This window comes from Triturus cristatus, chromosome 2_1, assembly GCF_964204655.1.
Source record: "Triturus cristatus chromosome 2_1, aTriCri1.1, whole genome shotgun sequence".
Taxonomy (NCBI): Eukaryota; Metazoa; Chordata; class Amphibia; order Caudata; family Salamandridae; genus Triturus; species Triturus cristatus.
The window spans coordinates 1,150,107,079-1,150,132,051 of record NC_140581.1 but is presented as its reverse complement, the minus strand read 5'-3'; the positions used below and the strand labels follow the sequence as shown (position 1 = coordinate 1,150,132,051).

The 24,973-nt window shown below is 46.6% G+C and overlaps 1 protein-coding gene across 2 annotated transcripts in view; it reads left to right on the top strand.

Moving 5' to 3' along the window:
- The window catches only part of ALDH1B1 (aldehyde dehydrogenase 1 family member B1), a 40,260-nt gene extending 15,911 nt beyond the window's left edge, over positions 1-24,349 (top strand). For both annotated transcript variants that reach the window (XM_085636589.1, XM_085636590.1), the window contains exon 2: positions 22,455-24,349. In XM_085636589.1, coding sequence (XP_085492715.1) covers positions 22,459-24,009 — 1,551 coding nt within the window. In that variant the 5' untranslated portion in view covers positions 22,455-22,458 and the 3' untranslated portion in view covers positions 24,010-24,349. The remainder of the gene's footprint in view (positions 1-22,454) is intronic.
- Positions 24,350-24,973: the final 624 nt, after the last annotated feature.

Genomic DNA, 24,973 nt, shown 5'->3' with positions numbered 1-24,973 from the left:
CTTAGCCATATGGAAAGTGGTTTGGTATAGTACATGGTAAGCAGAGAGGTGCTGCTATTGTAAGACTGTTCTTGAGCATGTAGTGTGGTGTGAAGAGCTAGGGATAGAACATGTATGCCTTGTACTTTGTGATTTGGAGAGAAAAGGGGTATGCATGTCTAACAGAGTGAAAATAACAGGCGTAACCAACACTCTGAAGACCACTACCCCTCCACGGACCTCAGTAATGTTTAGTTCACAGTCTCTGAATTGAAACATTTTCTATATTAGAATATTAGACTGTTGAGAGCTCCATTGAAGACAAAGGAGTAGCTCTGGGCTTATGTTAAAAGCTTGTATAGCGCATAGTTGGCCCAGCACCTGGGCTTCCCAGTACTGAACCTGTAAACATAGGTACTGAGACTGCATACACCAGAGAGGAAAGAGTGAAGAGGAAGCTCATTGGAGAAGAACCAGGTCTTGAGGGATTTCCTAAAGTGCAGATGGATATGGGTATTCCTGAGGGAAAGAGGGAATTTGTTACTTGAGGTCTGGGCCAAAGCTCTGCAAAAGCTGCCTCCCACCCTGACTTGAGGAACCATAGACAGATTAAGGTTGGCCTATCTAAGTGTTCAGGAGGGCAGATAAGGACCTTGGGCGTTTACTCCTCCCCCCTCTCCCCCTCACTTCCGGGGCACCGGGGATAAAATTCATGTCAGGACGAACGCGCAGCGGACGCGGTAGAGTGCTGCTAGCTGCGCTGCTCGCACCTTGAAGTATTTACATTTTGCACATGTTTTTAAGAATCTGCTTTTAAATCGCTTTTAAACATACCTGGGAAACTGTGGCAATATTGTTGAAGGTGGTGGGAAACTGACAGACCTTCTTGTTGTGCTTTGACCCTGCCCTGCACCCTGGTCCGTCGCAGCAAGTGCCGATCGAACGGAGGGTGGACCTTGGGCGTTTACTCCTCCCCCCTCTCCCCCTCAGTTCCGGGGCACCGGGGATAAAATTCATGTCAGGACGAATGCGCATCGGACGCGCACAGTTGGCGGTGGCGGCGCGCCGAAGGCACGCCAAAGGCAAGCCCGTCTGCGCCAGACCGTCGCCAGGAGCCATGCACCCTGCTAAATGTCCCATCCATCTGAACGCTCATCCAACCACACGTATTAAATACTCGAGTTAAAACACTTAAGAGACCACATACCCCTCCATGCTCAACACATAAGATCCTACATGTGTACCCACACATTCCCCGCAGTTATTGAAGGCCCCTTAGCATGCTTACTCTGTGGCTTCCAAAGTACTCCCCCTTCCCTTACTATTGACCCTACAACATTACACAATCCAGATAAAACAAGGGAAATAAGAACTAGTTGGAACTGTTTCCTAGCCAACGTACGCTCACTACCCAAACACGCGATCAACATCTGGGACCTACTCTCCTCCACTCTTCCTGATATTGGCTTCCTTACCGAAACATGGTTAAAACCCTCCTCCACCCCTGCCATTGCCATCGCAATACCTGATGGATATCGTCTGCTCAAAGTTGACAGACCACAAAAGGCAGGTGGTGGTATAGCCATCATATACAAAGACCCAATAAAAGCAACAATACTTGACCAACCTACCAGTGATAAAATCGAAATCCTAATCTTCAGAATTGACATTCATTCTCAGCTGAGTTGGAAAGGTGCACTTGTATATCGTCCTCCTGGGCCTATTTCTGACTCCATTTACCACCTCTTAAATATGATTGCCTCACACGTGATGTCCTCCAACGCATTCCTTCTTCTAGGTGATTTCAACGTCCATAGTGAGATCCCTAACGACCCAGAGGCGGCTACCCTTTTGACCGAGCTCTCAACGCTAGGACTTACAAAAATTAACAATGCTCCCACACATATTGGAGGCCATACCCTGGACTTAGTCTTCTCCAACTCACCGCACACAGAATATAAATCAACTAACCCGCTGACCTGGTCAGATCACTCCACTATAGAATTTAATCTAACAGGACCCTCCGATCATACAACCAGGAAACAATCATTATCTCGAGAATACAGACAATGGCATAAATTAACTCCTACACTATTTCGCGACACATTCATTCCTCCCCAACTATCTGCCTCTGACTCTATGGACACATGCATAACTATCTTCCAGAACTGAATCAAATCCACCATAGACGCCCTGATTCCTTTGAAACACTCTTCTGCCATCCCCAAACGTATACAGGCCCCTTGGTATTCCGGAGACCTCCGCGCAGAAAAAAGCCTCTGCAAAAGACTTGAACGACAATGGCGTAGAACTCAGGACACCCTGGTCAAGGGAAAATATAAATTAGCCCTGGATTCTTACCATAAAAACATAAAATTTGCCCGGAAAAATGACATAGCTAACCAATCGGAGGCAAAAAAATAACACCCCCAAAGTCCTTTTTCAAGTACTTAACACCCTTGTTAATCCCAAAGCCTGTAACCCAGAAGATGAACCCACCCAGGCATTATGTGACAATATAGCCAACCATTTTTCACAAAAAATAAATGATATATATAACAAAATAACCACCACATCAGCGCACCACAACCTGCATACTATAAAAGTCCCCCCTTCATCTAACTCATTTTTCCTCCAAGAATTCCCTCTGCTCACGATTCAAGAAACAGAATCTCTCTTGAGATCCGCCAAGTCAGGTTCCCCCAAGGACCTTATACCAGCAAAAATATCAAAGAGCCTAGCAGCGGAACTGGCAACACCCCTCTGTCACATTCTTAACAAATCCATTAAGGAAGGCAAGCTTCCCGACGAATGGAAAGCGGCACAGATCATGCCCATAAGGAAAAACACCAAACTACCCCCGATGTAATATCCAATTATCGACCAATTTCTTTACTCCCCCTACATAGCAAATTGTTGGAAAAACATATCAATACTCACCTTTCTGCATTCATTGAATCATCCGGCTGCCTTGACCACTCACAGTCAGGATTCCGTCCTTGACATAGTACAGAATCCGCTCTAGTCAATGTCATAGACAATATTCGAATGCAGACGGACGCGGGCCGAGCAGTAATTCTAATACTGCTCGACCTGTCCGCTGCATTCGACACCATCTCACATCAGATTTTGCTAGGAAGATTGCAAACCATAGGAATACAGGACGCTGCTCTAGACTGGCTACGAGACTTCCTCAATGGAAGAACCCAAACAGTAAACCTAGGACTGTTTAACTCCAAGACCACGTCGGTAACAAAGGGAGTACCGCAAGGCTCATGTCTCAGCCCCTCCCTATTCAACGTATACGTCGCCCCTCTTGCTACTCTTCTGAGAAACATTGGGTTCACACCAATCTCCTATGCTGATGAGACCCAATTGCTTCTCTCTTTTGATAAAGATTCCCCCAATACTAAAAGCATCTTCTCGGAAGGCATGGAAACAATAACAGCATGGATGAGCAATAATTTCCTACAGCTCAATGCAGGAAAAACAGAAATAATGCTATTTAAGGATGCTGTCACTAGCTGGGCACCGAGCTGGTGGCCAGAAGAACTAGGCGTGCCCCCTTCCCCTAAATTAGTGATCAAAAACCTAGGGGTCCTAATAGACAGCAAACTTAATCTGGACGATCACATAACCTCCACCAAACGAGCATGCTTCCATGCCCTTGGCCTACTCCGTAGAGTATTCCACTTCCTCCCCCCTTCCACTCGGAAAACTCTGGTACACGCTTTGGTACTCAGCCGGCTGGACTTCAGCAATGCTCTGCTAATCGCCGCAAAGGAATCCTCCTTGAACAGCTTACAGGTGGTCCAGAACACAGCAGCTCGACTGATAGCCAGTGCACCCTACCGAACCCCTTCTCTCCCCCTCCTCCGCAGGCTACACTGGTTACCAATACGTAAAAGGATTCAGTTTAAAATCTGCTGTTTGGTGTTCAAAGGCCTTAATCAAATGGGACCGACATATCTGGCAGATAAACTAGTCAGATATACCCCCTCACGTACCCTCCGTTCCCAAGGGAAAGGTCTCCTCACCATTCCAAGGATAAAACAAAGCAGACTAGGAGGCAAAGCATTCTCCTATCTTGCCCCTCAACTGTGGAACCAGCTACCTCTGGATATTCGTCTCTGCAATAACTACCTGTCTTTTAGAAAAAAACTTAAAACATCACTCTTCTAAACACCCAGCCATCACTTCTATCCGTCCTTAGCGCGGAGATACCCCATCTGGGGTGATTCATGCGCTCTACAAATGACATAAATAAATAAATAAATATAGGTTTGTCAAGAATAGGTGCCCCCTGGGAGTAAAGATTCTTCTGGGCAATGCACAAGGTCTTAAAGTGTATGCACTTGTCCACAGGGAGCCAGTACAGCTTCTGGAGAAGCCCAGAGGTGGAAACAAGATTTTGGAAGGGAACAGAGCAACCTTGCTGCAGCATTTTAGGCAATTTTGAGTCTTTTTGTGACCAATTTGTTTACTCCTAGATATAGGACATTGCAGTAATCAAGATGGGATGGAATTAAAGCTCGGATAATGGTTTGCCTAGTACGGGGTTCAGAAAAACCATTGATGGATTTGAGGCTCCTCAGGAGTCTGAAATGGGTGCCTGTTTGTGATTTGGCTTAGGCCTCAAAGGCCAGAGTGTTGTCCCTTGAGAAGCCTAGGTTTTTAATAGCCGGTTTGGACTTGGTAGGTGGACAGAGGGAAATCTGTCACCAGTGGTCTCCACAGGTATGAGAGTGTTTACCCAGGAGAAGAATTTCAGTCTTGTTGGCATTTCATCTCAAGCAGTTGTTATTCATCCACTTAGCAACAGCAAGCAATCCTTTCTGGAAATTGGCCATGCCTTGAGTTGTATTCTCAGAGTGGAAAAAAAGAGCTGGGTATCTTTCGTGGATGACACCAGCGCAATCCTGAAAGATATTACAGCCTATGCAAGTGGTTGAATATAAATATTAAACAGAGTAGGGCTCAAAGAAGGTCCCAGTAGAATTTGTAATGCAGGGATTGCTGGTAGGATGTCAAGGGAAGAGAGATCAACTGAAAAAAACACTCACCGAAAAAGAGGAAAACCAGGTCTGCGCCGGCCCAGGTATCCTGATGTCATGTAAGCGATTTAGTAGTATTTTATGTGAGACAGTATTGAGTGCAGTGCTCAAGTCGAGTTGGATCAGGGCCGATGACCTGCCTTCATTCAGTGAGCTGCAAAGTTTCTCTTACAGCTAAGAGGACGGATTCAGTGCTTTGAGCAGGCCTAAAGCCATTTTGAGACCTATCCAGAATATGGTGTACTTCAAATAGCTTTGTCAAGATGCTGTTAACATGCCTCTATTACCTTGGCCAGAAAAGATAAAAGGGAGATGGAGTGATACTGTTCGGGCTTAGTGGGATCCAAACAGTTTTTTAGGCAGGTGAATGGCTTTGGAATGCTTCCATGGGTCCGGCGCTGAGGCAGATAAAGAGATGTATAATTTCTAAAAAGGATGGGAGTAGAACATTCTGGCGTTTTAAGATGAGATCTGGTCTGATGGGATTGTCGAGGGAGTCAACTTGCCATATAGGAGTTGTCTAGAGCACTGGCAGAGGGAAGCAAAGTGCTCAATGTGGCCGTAGGGCTGATGGTCTCTGGTAAAACAGTAAAGTCCAACTGATCGGAAGTGGCGTTAGAGGGTAAGTGGGAGTAAATATCCTCTATATTGCCAATAAAATAAGCTGCTAGCTTATTGCAGTGTTTGCTTGAGGTTTCTATAGGTTCAGCCAATAGCGCTGGCTTAATAAGGCTGTTGACTAGGTTGAAAATGTCTTTGGTGGGATTGTTGCTAATTTAGATTTTAGTTGAAAAGAACTCAGCCCTGGTCTTCATAACAAGTTTGTGATATGCTTTGCTAGATGACCTATATAGTGCTTTTGAGGAGGGATCGTAAGTTTTTCTCCGAGACTGCTCTGCAGTGACTTATTTAGCAGTAATGAGGGTCTCATTGAACCATGGGGCAGAATACTTCTTTTTTACTGAGACCTGGCTGGCAGGGATGAAAGCATCAAGGGCAGAAGTGAACCATGATTTCAGCATTTAATCTGCAGCCTCCTCTTAGGGGGCCAGCTGGATAAGGCTAGTCTGAATGAAATTGCCAAATCCCTGCAGGTCTAGTTCATGCCAGGGACATTGCAGGATGGTGTCAAGGGCCAGGACGGGATCCTGGTGTGATATGCAGTTGGACATCGGGATCATGAAGTGGCTGGTTCAGGTCATAGCCTAAGGGGTCAAGACCTGTAAATAGCATAAGTTTGAAAAAACAGGATCGAGGGGGTGGTCAGCAGAGTGAGTTGTGCCTGAAACTAAGTAGATTAATTGCATAGCTGAAAGGTCATCCAGGAAGTTCCTAATTTCACCATCTTGGGTAGCGTCAATGTGAAGGTTAAAGTCACCAATATTGAAATTAGCATGTTTTATGAGTAGCGAGGATATGACGTCGATGAGCACTTCTCTGAAAGCTTTAGATGGGCTTGGGGCTGGTATAAGCCTGGAGCTCCAACATTCCAAGGTTTGTCTCCACGTCTCTCTCTCTTTCTTTAATTCAAGACATTCTACTCTTAGTGGGAGCAATATTCTAATAGCCTTATAGCCCTTCTGCCTCAGACTATGCTGGTTGTTAAAAGCCCTCTCCCTTGCCTGTGGTTTGGGCCTGTAACTCTGCTTACTGGTCTTTAACAGCAGCAGGCTATAAGGCTATATTTACAGAACAATCATTGTTATTTATTTATCTTAGACAGCTAACATCTACTGACAAAGCAAATAATCCTGGCTGGTTTTAGGTGTTTTTATCAGTTGGTGAGTTGTGAATTTGGATAAAATAGCAGAAAGCTCAGAGGCACCGAAATACTGGTTGGGTGATGCACTATGCGTTTCACAGAAGTTTAGCTTGCCTGTTCAAGGCACACCCTTAATTACAAAGGTCACACCCCTGTTGGAGAGCCACCCCACCCCACTGTTTTCATCCCACTCACAGCCCTGCATGTGAAGACATATCCCAGGGAGGCTGTGTAGTGTAGTGACAAAAGACAATACGTTGCTTCTTCAGGTAAGAGAAGGTTTATTGTTAACACCTCACCCAACGGCGATGGCACAGTAACTGTCAATTCTTCAAAATCTCTCTTGGCAGAATACTCTGCCAGAGTTCTGACACTGACCTCATCAGGCATGAAGTTCCATGCCACACTTCTCCCTCTCATACAATAAAATGCACATTGATACATAATAAACAAAATGGAAACACCCAATCCCGAACATAATGACAAAGCCAAACACCAAAATAGTGACACATAAGAAATATACAAGGTTTTGCATAGAAGCACAGTAGAACAAGGGTAAAGGTAAAAACTAAGAAAAGTGTGACCTTTCTCAAGACTTAACAACAACATTTATGAGACCAAAGATAATCTTACACAACAAAATCCTTGAGATATGCATGTTTCCTGCTCTCTCTAACTCTCCCCCTGTAAACTGTTGGAGTACTCCTACAAGATCCTTGTACACCTGAATCAATGACCCTACTCCCACACGATTGTGAGGTAAAGGTTGTGTTGTCAGAAAACGCATGTGGCTGCCTTATAACAGCCACCATACTCTTGTTCCAAATGTGACCATCATGTGTCTTTGAGGCATTCCTGAAACATCCTGGGCAGAGGTGTCACATATGCACCCCAGGATGGGCCAGGGCTTGAAGGGGAAGCTTCAAAGGTCTGCTGCCTTTGTAATGTGACCACCAGCTGCTAGTTGCAGATGGCAGCCCCTGATTTACACCCCCACTTTGGGGAGGAAAGCTTAGGTGGAGAAGTTGAAGTTAAGCACACCTTTCAGTCCCCTCTAACTTGAAGATTAGGGGACTCCTCCAATCATGGCTAGGTCTATGCCCCCTCCCACAGGAGGGTGCCATAATATTGGGTGTAGTCACACTCGGTAAAATGCACATTGGCCCTATCTACTACTCCCCTAAAACACCCCCTAAATGTAGTATTTAGATGTCTCTACCAGACCAAGAAAGGAGATTCCTGCAACCTATGAAGAAGACACCATGCAGAAAAGCCTGAAGACAACTACTGACTTGGTCCCAGTCCTACCGGCCTGTCACCAGCTTAAGACTCCGCGAAGAGGCTGATGTCTGTTCTGTGGCTAGCGACTTCCAGAAACCGGAGGCAGACTGCCCACTCTTCAACAAAGACCAGATCTCCCAAGGGCAGCAGCCCTGTCCAGAAGAATCCAAGTCTAAGGGCTCTGAATCCAGCTGGAACTGTGACTCCTGCCCACTCTGCACCCAATGCCCATGCCCAGAGTCCGAGTGGCTCGCCTGTCCAGTGAAGTCTCCTCAGCGATCCTGACCTCTCCTGAACTCCATGATGACGTCTGTACCCTGAAACCGGTGTCTCCCCTGACTCAGATGAATTACCAAGTATCTGCATAACTCTGTAGTTGTGTACATCAAATACAGAGGTTCGAAACAGGAATAATAATAAGTAGTGCACTGCATTAACATTTTCAGCTCCATGACTGTGAGTGAACTGGTGCAGGATCCCATGCAGAAGCAATCAGTCACATAAAACAAAAGTACACAAAAATATCAAATGCAGAAGTAAACATAGTCACTCAAAACACGGAGTATGAAACTGTACACATATTCAGAACATGTCATCATGCAAATGTCCCAGAAGAAAAGACTTAAGGTATGCCATGGAAAAGTCTCGGCATGACAGTCTCACAACTCAACAGGCAAGTTCTCACTCCAGTTGCGGCTCTCCATACTCGCAGGCGGGTTCGCACCGCCTCTAGTCCTGGGCCGGGGTCCCGCGTTCTGAACAGGCATGCTGCAGCTCCCTCCCCTTCTGTTAGCCAATCACAACACTGCAATGGCAGTGTAGTGATTGGTGCGGAGTCCCTGGTGGAGCCCAGCCGGGCACAAGTAGGGAGGCCATTTTCTCTATGTAGGCTGCAAGCAGCCTACATAGAGACAATGTAGAGTGTGCATGACTGCTTTGGTTGGCCCCAGGGCCCCCACGCAGTCCGGGCACTCAGAGTGGTGCAAGCCACTCCTCCCTGACCCACCCGCCTCCAACCAGGCATACGCTCCCGCCTTCCCCCAACCAGGCATACACCTGCCGTCTGCTTTTTCGCCGCATGAGAAGCAGAAAATAAAATGGTATTTAAAATACCATTTTATTTTCTGCTTCTCGCACTGCGAGAAAGCAGTGGGGCGGCACTCCAACGCCCTACTGGAGCTGCTGTCACTGTATTAAAAGCTTGAAAGAAAACTTTACCAGCTAATTGCAGCCAGTGCATCTGCTCTTTATATAAAGAATAACATAGAAGTGCTTGGGCCAAACATTTATTTCTAGGAGTCCATTGCCTGGGTTTCCTAATAGCAGGCAGGTGTCCCCATTCTTGATTCTACCTTCTTCACCTTTCTTCTAACACCTTAAATGTCTTGTTTCTTTCTCTCACCCTTCTGGGTTTTTTCTCATCACTGCTTTCTCTCTTCCCTGCATTCCCTGCATTTCTCTAGCTTCTTTCTTTCATTTTTTGTGTGTCTTTTAATCTGGGTCCATGCTCTAAATTCAAGGCCAAATAGGAGTTCAGGTGACCACCACCTGCAACTCAAATTAAGTACTAAGAGCAGGAGGTGACTGTGTGTAAAGTAGATGTGTTCTGCACTTCCAATATAATCTCTTTTCGTAATTCTTATTTAAAGATGCTTAAACTTGTTCAGAGGGCTGGACTGAGTTGCCCTGAAGTGCTCGGGCCAAACATCATTAGATCTAGCCTAGCAGCACACATGCGCTGCTCTGCGAGGCATGGTGTAGTCAGAACATGGGCTTCAAGCCGGCCCATCTCTTGTCATTGGTTATTTCGGGTGCCTTTCTAAATTCCTTACTTTTGAATGCTAAATCGTGCTCATTTGTCCCTCCTTTTGGTCTGTCTTTCCCTTCCATTGCAGTTGGCCCTGTTACAGGGGTCATTTCGCTTCTGTCCATTTCAGTTTGTTTTGCACACTTTTTACCGATTGCCTGTCTTGTGTTCTGGAAATGTTGCAAACTATAGCTGCTGACCAGTCTTACTGCTTTACCCTCCAACCCACCATTTCTCAGTGTGTTCTCCCCATCACACCTTAGCTTTCACTTATGATCTGCAGAGTCTGGGTCACTGAAGATGGAGTTGAGCAGTCACAAAGTTAGAATGTTAGAAATTAGACTTTACTCGCTAGCTCCCTTTCACCCAGTCTTTTGTTTTTAGTATTCATTATGTTTGACTGACTCGGAGCTCTGCTGCTCCATTTCTGTATACAGGTTGTAAATCTTCTTCACTATTTGGCCCCAAATGTGGCAGCTGTGTCTGTTTCCAGTGGTAATTCCTCATTCTTAGTCCTCTAGGCAGTGCTGCTAACTGCTTCTCTGATCCCGTTGACAATTCCTCATTCTTAGTCCTCTAGACAGAGCTGCAACTGTCTATGCTCCCAGTGGAAATTCCTCATTCTTAGTTCTCTAGACAGTGCTGCAGTTGCATCTCTGTTCCCAGCAATAATTCCTCATTCTCAGTACTCCAGCCAGTGCTGCTAGCTGCTTCTCTGGTCCCGTCTGTGAGTTATCATTCTAAGTCCTCTAGGCAGTGCTGCCACTCCGGTTCCATTTGTAATTCCTCATTCAAAGTCCTCTAGGAAGTGCTACAGCAGCATCTTTGCTCTTCCTGTTAGTATTTCCTTTATTCTGAGTCCTCTAGACCGTGCTGCTAGCTGCTACTCTGGTCCCATCAGTAATTCATCATTGCAAGTTGTCTGGGCAGTGCTGCAGCAGTGTCTCTTGTCCCAGTGGTAATACCTCATTCTAAGTCCTCTTCACAGTGCTGCTACCTGCTTCTGTCTCATCGGTAATTCCTCATTCTACTTCCTCTAGACATCGCTGCTAGCTGCATCTTTGGTTTAATCGTAAGTCCTCATTCTAAGTCCTCTTTGCAGTGCTGCGGCTGTGTCTCTGTTCATACATTAACTACACTCCAAACCAAAACACATATATAAAAGGCTTTGTCATTTACAAAGCCAATAGCTATAACTCTGGCAAAGACCTGTTGCATTGCAAATGCTTGTTTTTTGGTTTCAGCAGTCTATGGGGGTGCATTTGTTTTCTGCTATTTCCCCTTCCTCTGTGTGCATCTTTCCTCTTCACATTATATCACTAACTCCTCCACCCAGCCGCGGTCCGTGCAGGTAACCGCGGTGGGGCCGGGTTAGGGGGGATTTCGAGGGACGATGCAGAGGGAAATTATATTTATTTCATTTTCCCTCAGCATCGTCCCTCGAAACCCCCCCCTAACCTGGCCCCACCCCTCTTACCTACACGGACCGCAGCCGCCGCCACCCCAAGCTCATATTGTTTTTATCCAACCTTTTACTGCTTATTAGTCCCAAAGGAGCTCCTACGTTGCATTCCACTCCCTTCCCGTTTCCACTTTTTCAGTCAAAATGTAACTTATAAAGAAGGTCTAGCCGCTGCAATTTGCTAGCTAGTTGTTCAGTTTCCTAAATGTGCATTTGTGTGCCTAATGTGTTTTTCTTAATTTTTTTTTAATTTACTTTCCAAGAAGGACGTAAACTGTCTTGGAAAAATAAATGTACAAAAAGTGTCCAAGTTTTATGACGTATGTGCAAGCGTCGTGACACATGCACAAGTCATGGTGGAGCTCAAATGACCATTGCCAGTACATGTGATGACTCACCATCCTGCTGGAGCTGCCTTAGCAGTACATGATGACAAATGCAGGCATGTACATCATTGTGCTGGGGTGTTTATTGCTCTTTCTGTTAGTTTCCACACCATGCCTTTACTATGGACACGTTTACCACGAATACACTTTTACCAAGCATGCCTTTATAACAAAATGGAAAGTGTATATATAAGGTAAATGAAACCCCTACTTTTAAAGTATATAAGTATATATAATATCGCAGGGTTCGCCTCAGGAACAGCTGCTCCAACTCCTCTATAGAAAGACGAAGAGCAGACCCAAGGTTCTCGGTGCAATTCAGTAAATATTTATTAAATGCCTCAGGCACGAGATCGGGAGGGACTGTGGATCCTCCACGGCCGTATTTGTATATCTGAGAAGTGTTTATATTTCTTGGGAACTACTGAACTGATTTACACCATTTAACAAAGAGTAATTTTTTTGCCAAATTTGGTGTAATTCCGTTCAGCAGTTCGCACTGTAGCAGTGCCTGAAGTTTCCTATGGAAATTAACATGGAGAAAATGCGTATTGGGACACTCCCTTTTTCTCAGCCCTCACTTGATGAATCATACCGAAATATTCAACACAACAGCTGACGTGAGTGGGCAATTAGTTTTGAAAATTTCGCGAAGATTCGTCAAATGGCGCCAAAGATATTTGCAAAAAGAAAAACGCTTTTTAAATAGAAACCAGGTCCTAACTATAACTACCTACTGCCGACCGCCAGTAGGTAATATAATATACACACAAAAAAAACAAATGCTACAATAATGTTTTAGTTAGATAAAACGTTCAGTTGCAACTTAACTTTTTAAACTCAAATTACAGAAATTCACCAGTTATAGCTATCTAAAGTAAGTCACTCGTGCCCTAATGTAACTATAACTCATGCCCCCACCATGCACAGTGTTCTCCTCAATAATATCACTGAAACATTTGCAATGAAATGATCAATGTCATAAAAAATGTCATGTGTGATGTAATATGTGGGGTAATTGGTAGTGCATTGCAAGGGCACGAGGCCATGCCCTGCTTCCAACCCCTGACAGGCAGTCAACTCCATGCTGCGAGGTTGGCCACAGTGCTTAGCATGGGGCTAGGACTGTGGCCAACCCCTCCCCTCTAACACAGGCAGCCAACCCCACACTGGGCACAGCCATCGGCCTTGTGCAGTAGAGGGGCGGTCACAGGGCCTAGCCTTGACCAACCCACTCGGAGGCAGCCAACTGCACATGGCCTTTGGCTGTGCATGATGATGGGTTGGACGCAGGGCCTGCCCTGTGGCTAACCCCCTTGCAGGCTGCCAACTCATCACTGTGCACAGCCATTGGCATGCACAGTATAGGGTTTGACGTTTGGGCCCCCGGGACCCCTTTCCCAGGGGCCACAACATAGTTATTAAGGGGAGGAGACATGGAGCCCTCTCCCCAAGATTTAATAGGCCCCAAGAATTCCAACACTGGGACCAAATTCCATTAAAAAGGGAAATGGCCCCATGGGCCGCCTCCCCAAGCCTCATTAACCCCAAGGACCCCAAACCTGGGGTGAAATTCAATTAAAAAGTGGAGGGGGCATGATTCCTCCAACCCAAGTCTTCGTCAGCCCCGGGGACCCTATTCCCCAGGGCCAAATTTTATTAAAAAGGGGAGCAGACCCTAAAGACGCTATCACCAGTGTCCGTACCTTGTGTTAGACTGGGCATCTTTTGGCGCGTCTCCCCAGAGTTTTTGCCTTCTGACTTCCCGGGTTTGACTCTGTTTTTGCTGGTTTAGTGTTTCTGCGCGCTTTCTCACTGCTGATCAGTGTTAAAGTGCAAGTGTTCCTGTTGTAAACTGTTATGGATTGGTGTTTCCATGATTGGCATATTTGATTTACTTGTCAGTCCCTAGTAAAGTGCACTGAGTGTGCCAGGGCCTGTAAATCAAATGCTGTTAGTAGGCTGCAGCACTGGATTGTTGTGCCACCCACGCAAACAGCCTGTAAATGTAACTCTGGCCGCTATTGCAGAGCTTGTGTGCAGTCTGGGACTGCCATGTCGACTTGGCAGGTGTACTCACTCACCAGGCCGTAACCTTCTATTTTCTTACATGTCAGTCACCCCTAAAGGTACCCCTGTGGGCAGGGTGTAATGTATGTGAAAGGTAGGATATGCCCTGGTGTGTGTGGCATGTCCTGATAGTGAATTACTGCCAATTTCGTTTTTCACTATTGCAAGGCTACCGGTTCTCATAGGACAGAATGGGGAGTTTGTTTATAACATCTTATAAACATAACTGGCCCTAGGAATGAGGTAAAAAATTAAGTTTAGTATGCCTGACTCAGAATCTAAAGATGCATCTTTTAGTGAAGGTGATTTTTACATTCTGTTTGAAAATATCTCTCTTAGAAAGTAGATATTTTCTTGCTCAGCCATCCAGTAGGCCTCTGTTGGGATTCTGGATTGACTGTCTGGGTTTTGGATGACAGGGGCTGAGAAGGAGCAGTGGCTCCACATAGTCTAGGTGGGTCAGGAAATGGCTGAATAGACCTGGGCTGCATTTGGAGTAGGGGGAGGAGATTTCCTTTCACCTGAATGGGCCTGGCCTGCCTCTGACAATGCCGTCTCCACCTCCTGCCTGGAAGCCATACCAGAGAGGTCAGAACTGGTTCTGGCTGGGCACAGACACTCCCTCCCTGAGAGGACAAAGGATTTTGGGCTATAAAAAGTGGGGCCCAAACCCCTGAACTTTAGAAGTCTTTTGGACCAAGAAGACTACCAAGAAGAAGAGCTGGAGAAGTTGTGAGGAGGAACTACCACTTTGCTGAGTGCTTTGCTGTGTTGGCCTGCAGTGGCTGCTTCTGTCTTGGGCAGTGGAAGGACTGGACTGAACTTTCTACAACTTCTATCTTTGAGTATCTCCAAGGGATTGAGGTAGAGCTTGCCCCCTGTTCAAGAAGTCTCAGGAACAGCAAAGACTTCAAGTTCTGCTGCCCCCAGCACTGGGGACTGGGTTTTGTGCTGCAACAGAAGAAAAAGCAACCAGATGCCGCTGCTGACTCAGTGTCCTGAAGGCACCTCAGAGGGCACCACCACACTGCGACCCTGGTCTCACCGACGATGCCATCTGACGACATAACCACCGAGCCACTGCTCGCACTGTGACCTGTGGGCACCACACTGTGCACCACTTCGCTTCATAACTCTGCTCTGGAATCCCCGACAACACCGCTTCACGCCGACATAGACGCCGCTGCCTGCACCGTGGTTCGAGGGCACCGCTCGTAAAGCTACATGACGCACCGCCCTCATCCTGCACCGCAGCCTTGGCCTACCGACACCTGCGCCATGGACTCCAGTTCGTCAACCAACTACAGCGCTTCAGCAATGACCACGCCGCTGCTTGCACCGTGACCTGCCAGCACCGCGACGAGCACCGCATCACTTCACACCGCAACCCTGGTTTTACTGATGACGCCATATGACACCGACATTGAGCCGCTGCTGCACTGCGACCTGAGGGCATCGCACGCAGCACCGCTGCACTTCTACCCGCAGCCACTATTGTCACACCAAGCATTATTGCTATTCTCCAGTCTTGACGACATATGAGTGGTCGCACCATTATGTATTGGTTTTAACCAGACCTTGGTTTCTCCTTCTTTTATTGTTTCCGTCCCCTGCCCTTGAGTCTTTCACCTTGGTATGACTCAACCTGTGGTGTCCTACTGCTACTGGTTATCAGTAACGAATAACTGAACCAAGCCTGCGGTAGTGCTAAAAAAAAACAGACTTTTAGTACACTTTTGGTCATGATGAAGTGCCACCAGACCCGTTAGGGGCTCAATTGGCAGGAAACATGTCAACCCATAGCACCACATTAGCCCTATAGGACCATCAAATCTGTTAGAATCCGGGGTCTCTGGTTGGCGCAGGTATGCACTTGCGACAAGCAGGGACCCTTTCCTCTAAGTCAGGGCAAAGGATTACTCGTGAAAAATAACCCCTGCTCACCCTCTAGGTAACGTGGCGTGAGCAGTCAGGCTAGATTCCAGAGGGCATGAGGTTAAGCATTTAGGGTGCCCCACAATAACCACCAACCCACCACACAGAGACTCAAGACTGTATTTTATAAAAAATAAAGCTCTTTATAGATAGACTCTTCAAGCAGGCTTCAAAATACAGTGTTTCAATTTTCAAGAGGGTTCCAGTTACTTGTACTCAATGTTCCATGAGGCCACAGTTCTCAAAAGGCAATTTGGGATGTAATTTCTCTTCTTTGGGGTCTGTGCGCACCGTAGCGCTGTTTGTACGCGTCGTACCGGCGTCGGTACGCGTCGTACACCACCCGTACGATTCCTTCTTCGCCTCACGCTTCCCACGTGGGCAAGCGTATGGATATTCAACCCGTACGGGCCGTACAGTCGCAAGTACGCGCCGTCCGGGCTTGGGACGAGTCTCGCTGAGCCTCACGCTTCCCGCGTGTGCAGCGTACCGGGACGGTAGCGCAGTACGGACCGTACCAAGGAGAGTACGCATCGTACAGGCTTGGGACAAGTCTCGCTAAGCCTCACACTTCCGCGTGAGCAGCGTACCGGGACAGTAGCGCAGTACGGACTGTACCAAGGAGAGTACGCGTCGTACAGGGGCGCTTGGAGAGCACAGTACCTTATTCCTTGGGGGAGAGTTCGCGGCGGCCTCGGCAGTCCTCAGAAGGGCGTCCCGCGTCGCGTTGCAGTCCCACTTGGTCAGAGGACGGCGATGCTTCGTGGGGTGCCTCAGGACGTCACGGCACACTTCGAGGTGGAAGGAGGGGCGGCTCGGGGGTGATTTCAGCGGCGCAGCGCTGTCGGCATCGTCCAGATGTGGCGAACTTGCGTGACGTCGATCCTCACGGTGATCTCTACGGCTCGGAGCCACAGAGGCTCGGGGCTTGGAATTCAACAGTCTCTCTTTGCGTTGCGAGCTCCGGCTCGAGGGGGCAGCAGTTCACTTTGTTCAGGCCAGGCGGGGCAGGCCGTCACGGTGCTCACAGCAGCACAGTCGGGCAGAGGTCACGTTGCTCGGCGAGATGGGGGCACACAAGTTCTCTGGGGTCAACGTTTGCAAATCACCAGCAGCAGCTTCCTTTCTTCCAGGGAGGGGTAGTGCCCACTGTTCCTGGGGCGCAGTTCAGGGGGCAAGTTCACAAGCAAGCCCTTGGGGATTGTTCAAGAAGCACAAGTAGATTCAAAAGTCTTTCTTAGGCTTTTCCTCTCCTTCTTGCAGCAAGGCAACCACCACAGGCCAGTCTCTCAGGCTTAGAGACAGTAGTCCTCCATGTAACTTTCCCAGGTCCTCCTCTTCAGGCAGAGTTTCTTCTTGGCGTAAACAGGATCTGATTTCTTAGGAGCAGGGCTCCTTCTTTTATGCACAGTTTCTTTTGTTCTTTGTCGCCAGGGGGCCTGTGCCTGGGTCAGTCCGGTTTTGGAGCACTTTGTTGTGGTGACTCTGCTCTTTCCTTTCAGTGCACAGGGCAGAGACATCAGCTGCTCCACAGGGGGCGGAGCCAGCATTGTGGTGGCAGAGCACAGGTCTATTCAGAGTCAAGGTGTACTCCTCCCACCCATCCTGGTGTAATCTCTCTACCCACCACCTGGCAGCCAGCCTGTCTCCTGGAATTCCCCAGCCCTGCCCCTCACTGAAACTAGGCAGCACACACACACACAAAGCAGAGGCGGACTGAAATGGCTAGGCAAGTAAATACTAACTTTCTAAAAGTAGTATTTACAAACACAGGATATTAAAATAAACTTTACTAAAATAAGTATTTTATTATTCTGAGTTCAGGCATACTAAACTTGACTTTCTACCATGCTCTCTGAGTCCACTGGGATTATAGAGTGTAATAATTCCAGCAGCCCATTCTGGCCTACGGAGAGCAGGTAGCCTTCAATAGTGAAAAACGAAAATGACTAATTCACTATTAGGACATGCCACACACATCAGGGCATGTCCTACCTTATGCCTACAATGCTCCCTGCCCTGGGGCCTACCATAGGGGTGACTAATATGCAGTTAAGGGAAGGTTTAGGGACTGGCAAGTAGGTGCACTTGCGCAGTCAGCATGACCGTACCAGACTGCACGCGGGTTCTGCAATGGCAGACCCTAGACACATTTTACTAAGCCGCTTCTGTGGGTGGCACAACCAGTGCTGCAAGCCCACCAGCAGCATTTGTATTTACAAGCCCTGGCACTCCTGGTGCAGTTTACTAGGGGCTGATAGTAAACCAAATAAGCCAAACATGGAAACCAATGAACATCAACATTTTACCATAGGGAGAGCATATGCACCTTAGCAATGATCAGCAGTGGTAAGGTGCCCAGAGTAATAAAACAGCCAACAACAGGTCAGAAAAAATACAGGAGGAAGGCAAAAGGTTTAGGGATGACCCTGCAAAAAGGGCCAAGTCCAACAATATCCAATTGGGGCCCATTACTTTTAATTAGGCTAGCGCTCCCAAAGAATAAACACATTAGTTGTACTGCCCTAGACTTATTTTAATTCACTCTTTCACTGCACTACCCAGTCCACACACCCTACGGCTTCATCAAAAGATCTCTGTGCGGGTGCCTGTCGGGCATTGCAGTGCCAGCCCGACGAAGAGGAGGCCCAATGATGAAGCATGACATCCTTCGGGTGTGTGAGGGCACTTCTTAAAAAGACCTTTTTTCCCCTCCCCTAGGAACTGCACACTCCTTGTGATACACACTTACCTTGTATCTCATTACCACTACGTTGTAAGGTATGGGTGGCAAAAACATGCCTGGTAAAGGCATTGTGTAGGTAAGGGATGTGTGGTAAAGGCATTGCATGGTAATGCCTGCGTTGTAAAGGCTGTGCTCCCATGCTGGTAACTTTTTTGCAAAGCCAAATGGCAAGGCCTACTAGCTCTGCCACTGCTTGTTGGGCTTTCAGTTTTGTTTGGGTGGCAGTGCTGTTTTCAAGCTTTTGACCAGAAAGACGAAAATTACTGTAGAAATTCTCATTTAACTTATGAGAATGTAATGGAAATAAATCGAACATAACTGAACATAATGGCCATTCGGCTGGAATCAATCAATGATAGTAGCTGTCTAAAGCTTTATTAGTAATGATTGGCAATGCAGTCCTTAATAAAACTCCCTTTTCTACTACACACATCTATCAGATTCTGGTAAGACTTCAATAGGCGCAACTATTCTCTTCAGAAATGTCTTACTGCACCAAATACTGAACTGGCCTGTTTAAAATGCATTCATCACGATATTGAAGTACTGCCTGACTTGAGGCACAAGACCAGATTGATCAGGGTCTCAAGTGGAGGAAGGCAGTGGTCATACCTGAATAATTGTGCCTATACAAAAGAAAAACAATAAGGCACCTGGTAAAGAAACACCTATAAATGCCTTTTCATGGGTCGCGTGTCACTTGCTTTGATGGCAGCAGAATCAAAGTTTACATGTCTCTTCCTGTTGTGTATTAGTCGTCACAGATGTGCGATGTCCCTTCTGCTACTTCTGACTTGTTGGTAAATCTGTGACCTTGATGATGGCTTGCTTTACCTTAGGCACTCTTACTGCTTCACCCACTCAGAGGCCTCGTGACAGTGTTGTAACTAACTAGTTTGACTGTCCGATTTAAAGCCCTGCAGAACTGGGGCGTAGGTAGATACCAGGACAGCTGTGGGGGAGCGTTCATCGGCCTCGGTTGCACCGGACTAACTTGGACGCCAATGAGTCGAGTTTACTTTGCTAATATGAGTGAGCGAACGTTTCTTTCCTAATTCTGTGTTTTATAGTTGCAGTCCTGGCTGCTTGGGCTGATCACTTCACGTTGCCTTTTTGACACCATTTGTGTGCTTCATTTCAGGTAGAAAGTGCATTATGAGCTGGTTCATGACCTTGGCGAGTTGGCTTCTGTAAGAGGATATTTGGGGAGCGAGGGTGCTAGCAAAGAGGGGAAATGTACTGGCAATGGTATCATGTACCACATCTTAATACAGCAGAATAGCTTGTCTCATGCAGACCATGAAATCGCTTACAAAAGTATCTGCTGAAGCATGTCTTCTGGGCCACCCTTACTCTAGAGGTAAGGTCAGGCGGCACACTGCTACTTGTGGGCGTGCAACCCTGAAAAATCCTCTTTTAAAGCAAGAATATTTACTGCATTCCACGATAATCCTGTATTTATTTTGGCTCCTTTCCCTTTTTAGGTCTCGCCTGACCCAGCGCATGCGCTGGTCTGGCGAGACATTTTGTGAGGGCTCCAAAAAGTGCTACCAGGTCAGCCTAAAGCTACAGTGCATGTGCGCTTCGCGCTTTACCGCGATTACTTTCACTTTCGCGGCCGTGCAGCCGCTTTGATGTTCTCCGTGAGGCTTCAATAGATTGCAGCACTTAAAACAAGCATTGGCATAGCCAATAGGTCTCGCTTTTGGGACCTTATAAGTGTTTAGTTATGCAACTGTTGCATGGCTAAACACTTATAAGGTCCCAAAGGCGAGACCTATTGGCTATGCCAATGCTTGTTTCCTTTTGAGCATGAGGCTTCCTGTTAATCTTATCCTTGATTCAACACCGCCTCCTCTGCTAAAAAAAACAAAAACTTAATTGTTAAATTTCTAATAGGCACTGCAGGCCCTCAAGCGAATGTTTGTTTGATCTGCCTTCGCTGAGCATGGACAGATCTTCTGCATGAAAGTTAGGTTCCATCGAGAACCAAAGTCATTGAGTCTCCAGTGGCTTAGGAGCTTTGATAGGGATGCTTTACAGACATGACTGGTACTGTAAGTGACATTAAACTTTGCGTCCAATGACGTGACAGGGTTGCCCCCACCCCTCCTTTTAGCCTACCCTATGCCCCTCAACACCCTCATGAAGGCAGAAGAGGGACTGGGGTAAGGGCAAAAGTGTTAACAACAGAAATTAAGTACACTATGAAAGCCTTTTTCGGTAGAGCCCACTAGATGGCGCATGCACTGTCTGTTGTGAGACATATTGTGGGCTTATCACGAACATATAGGGTCTTGGAGCTGACCCTTTACTTACCATTGGCTGGCTTTCATTTCACCCCAATTTGACTGCTTATTAGTGTTTCAGCCTGTTAGTTTTGTCTGTTGCTCCCTTGGAGCATTGCCTCCATACAATCTGTTGTGATTGGTGTCTTCTATGCTTACACTGCTTGCTTTTAAAGACTACTTTTTTTTCTTTTCAGTTAAGTGCTCTCATCAGTGCATGTTTTTCTAGTTGCCTCCCTTGTGTATTCCTCTCCCACTACACTCTGCTATGCTGCATCCCACCCCGCTCCATGTTGCGGTCACCCTCCTGTACCACCCCTTGCATTCTCTCCTGTCCGCCTCTCCCATGCCTGTAACACATCGCTCTTAGACCCCTGCTTCACCTTCCCCCCCTCCCTCGCGCGCTCTGTTTCTGCAATCCCCTTGCTTCCTCCACACCCGCTTTTTAATAATAATTAATTCACGTGTTTTTTCTAAGTTACTGACCCAGCTTGGATTGGTAACTAAACAGCTGCATAATTTTGTAGTTCCACGCATGCATGGTGCATGCATATACAAAATGACGCATGTCAAAGGCATGTGTTTTGTTTTTTTTAGCACTGGGGATGCTATGCAGCATGGCTTACGATAAATGGCAAATGGGTGCCAAAGGGAGACCTAATTGCCTTGCCAGTGCTTGTTTACTTTCTGTCCCTACCGCTATTTTTTTTAAACGTTTTTTAAAACCTTTATTGAAACAAAGTCTCAAATTAACACAGCCTCTCTCCTACAACCCTGTGGGATGGCGGCTCAATAATTCCCAGCAGTGGACACAGCTTTTCAGCCAACAACCCAAGGGGCAGGCAGCGATCATCAGTTGCAGGCACCAGGATGTCTGTCGCTAGAAGAAAAACACTTGTTGCACCAAACCCACCATCCAAATACAGCAATCTAATATACTTTGGGCATCCTTAAGCAGGTAAGTACCCATATCGCCCCAAGGCCAGCACCCCACAGTGATTCCAGCAAGTGAGTCCCCGTGTCGGTTTAGTAAGTCCTAACCCGTCCGCCCCCTCCGCAGATGCTATCCAACCAGCAGATGTGGACCCGTACCAACAGTAATGTGTCCAGGGGGGTGTCACTTGTTATGTCCCATATGTAGAGTCTCATACTCCAGGGTCATGAGTGTTCGTGTCCGGGGTGGTGGGGGCGGTCTCATCTGGGGTAACCTCTTTAGTAAGCAGGTACGTAGTATATAGTCCCCAGAAGTTCTTGGGTCTGCTCCTGGGAGGTAGTAATTCACTAAAGGTCTCAATCTGAGTGCTGCAATACAGCATTGTGGGTACGGGGCCCTTCAACCACTCATTGCCACTCATCGCTTGGCCACCAGTAGACCCATATCAACCAGCGTGCGGACTGCCTTAGGTAGTCGCTTAAAATACCCCAAGAGTGCCAAGGACGGGTTTCTCTCCCGCTATTTTTATGATCTAAGGCACCAAGAGTAGCAGAGATTGTGTCAGGATACCACAGTATCGCATCAATACCTAATTTGAGTCCAATGTGATTTTTGTGTGCCATATCAAATTAAGACTGTGGGTTGGGAAATTGATTCCTAGTAATGCAAAATAGTGCTCATTTTGAAGGAGACCTGAATGAATAAGATAGTTATGCTTGTTTCTGAAGCAATCTTTTTTTTCCTTTTAAGGAACATGCTTCGTCTTCTGCTTCCACGAGCTGCCAGCCTACGCCCTACAATAGCACAATATTCCACAGCCGCAATTCCGAATCCACAGACTAAGCCTGATGTCCATTACAACAAACTCTTCATAAATAATGAGTGGAGGGATGCCATGAGTGGGAAAACCTTTCCGACCATTAACCCCGCAACTGGAGAGGTAATTGCCCATGTAGCTGAAGGAGACAAAGCTGATGTCGACTTAGCAGTGAATGCAGCAAGAGAAGCTTTTAGGCTGGGATCGCCTTGGCGGCGCATGGATGCCTCTGAACGTGGCCGTCTCCTAAATCGCCTGGCTGACCTTGTGGAAAGAGATCGGGTCTACTTGGCCTCTTTGGAGACCCTAGACAATGGGAAACCATTCATGGAATCCTATGGCTTGGATCTTGATGAAGTCATAAAGGTATTCAGATATTTTGGAGGTTATGCAGACAAATGGCATGGGAAGACCATCCCCATGGATGGTGACCACTTCTGTTTTACTCGACATGAGCCAGTAGGCGTCTGTGGACAAATTATTCCATGGAATTTTCCTTTGGTAATGCAGGGATGGAAGCTTGCCCCTGCTCTGGCTACTGGTAACACTATAGTGATGAAGGTTGCAGAGCAAACTCCTCTCACAGGTTTGTACTTTGCCTCCCTAATCAAGGAAGCTGGGTTTCCACCTGGGGTGGTGAACATCCTCTCCGGATATGGGCCGACAGCTGGTGCTGCCATAGCACGGCACATGGATATCAACAAGGTTGCGTTCACTGGTTCTACCGAAATCGGTCATTTAATTCAGCAGGCATCTGGTGAGACCAATCTGAAGAGGGTTACTTTAGAACTTGGCGGCAAGAGCCCAAGTATTGTCCTTGCAGATGCGGACATGGAGCATGCAGTTGAGCAGTGTCACGAAGCATTGTTCTTTAACATGGGACAGTGTTGCTGTGCTGGGTCCCGAACCTTTGTAGAAGAGTCCATCTACAATGAATTCTTAGAGCGGTCCGTGGAGAAGGCTAAAGAGAGAAAAGTGGGCAATCCCTTTGAATTGGACACTAAACAAGGGCCTCAAGTTGACAAAGAACAGTTTGAGAAAATTCTTGGTTACATTAAAAGTGGACAAAAAGAAGGTGCTAAACTAATGTATGGCGGTGAGCGTTTTGGAGAAAAGGGTTTCTTCATTAAACCAACAGTGTTTGGCGATGTAAAAGACGACATGAAGATTGCAAAGGAGGAGGTGTTTGGCCCAGTGCAACCAATATTCACATTTAAGAAGATTGAGGAAGTTATTGAAAGAGCCAACAATACCCGATACGGTTTGGCAGCCGGTATCTTCACAAAGGATATCGACAAAGCTCTAACTCTCATACAAGCTTTGCAGGCTGGCACAGTCTGGGTAAACACATATAACCTTGTCACAGCCCAAACTCCCTTCGGCGGGTTCAAGGAATCTGGCAATGGGCGAGAGCTCGGAGAGGATGGGCTTAAAGCCTACACAGAAGTGAAGACTGTGACCATCAAGATACCCCAGAAGAATTCCTAAACTCCTACTGTCGCTACAATGTGGCTTGGGGTATAAATGTGCCTAGTTTTTTTTACCATTGTTGTACAACAGTATTCCATATTTCACATCCTAAAATGTTGATCAAGTTCTATTTCCTTCTTTTACACCAATATTACCTACCGGTGCACAAAGCTTTATACGACCTAGCAGATAAAAGTTACTCTCCATTTCTTGACTTTACCGTAGACTGAAGCATGTCATCATCATAGGTCCCAGTGAACATTTTGAAGAGAATAAAGAGTTGAAGTGTACCTCAGTTTACTTCAGTTTAAAGCACTTGCCTTCAATTTCATTCAAAATAAAAATTGTTCCTATTGTGTTCTGTTTGTTTCCATTTGTTATCAGATTATCTTTTATTGTTGAATTAAAGTGGGTGAGTATACGTTTTGGAGTGTGGCTGGTTTCTGTCTAATAAAAATCAGTACTTTTTGAAGCACTTGAGCTTGTGCTGCCCGTCTATTTTGGGAATAGTGTCTGGAAACTGTTGAACAACATGCTATTTCTATTTATCGATTTTTGAGAAGGAGCTGTCTGAGGTCAATACTAAGAGAAGCTTACACATGACTTAGCTACGATTAAATATGTTCCTCAAGAGTTGGTGTGTACAGGATTAAAAGTTAAAACTCTTAACAATAAGGAAATCTTCCTTGCAAGATGTACATCTGAAGTACCTGTTGGAGAACATGGAAGATAAATTTACACACACAGAAAAGAGAGGGAACTTGAGGTTCTGGACTTTTAAGAGTCCAGAGGTGTCAGGGAAACAACACCCGAAGACCCCTGAGTTCCTCCTGTCTCGGTGCACAAATAAACAGAGACACGGGCTTCTCGATGGCGGCGTCAAAGACCAAGGTTTATTACTGCAGGGATACAGAAATCATAGGAACCACACAGAGGCAGAATCTACGAGACTGTTCAAATTGCATTAAGTGGGTCGCTTCTT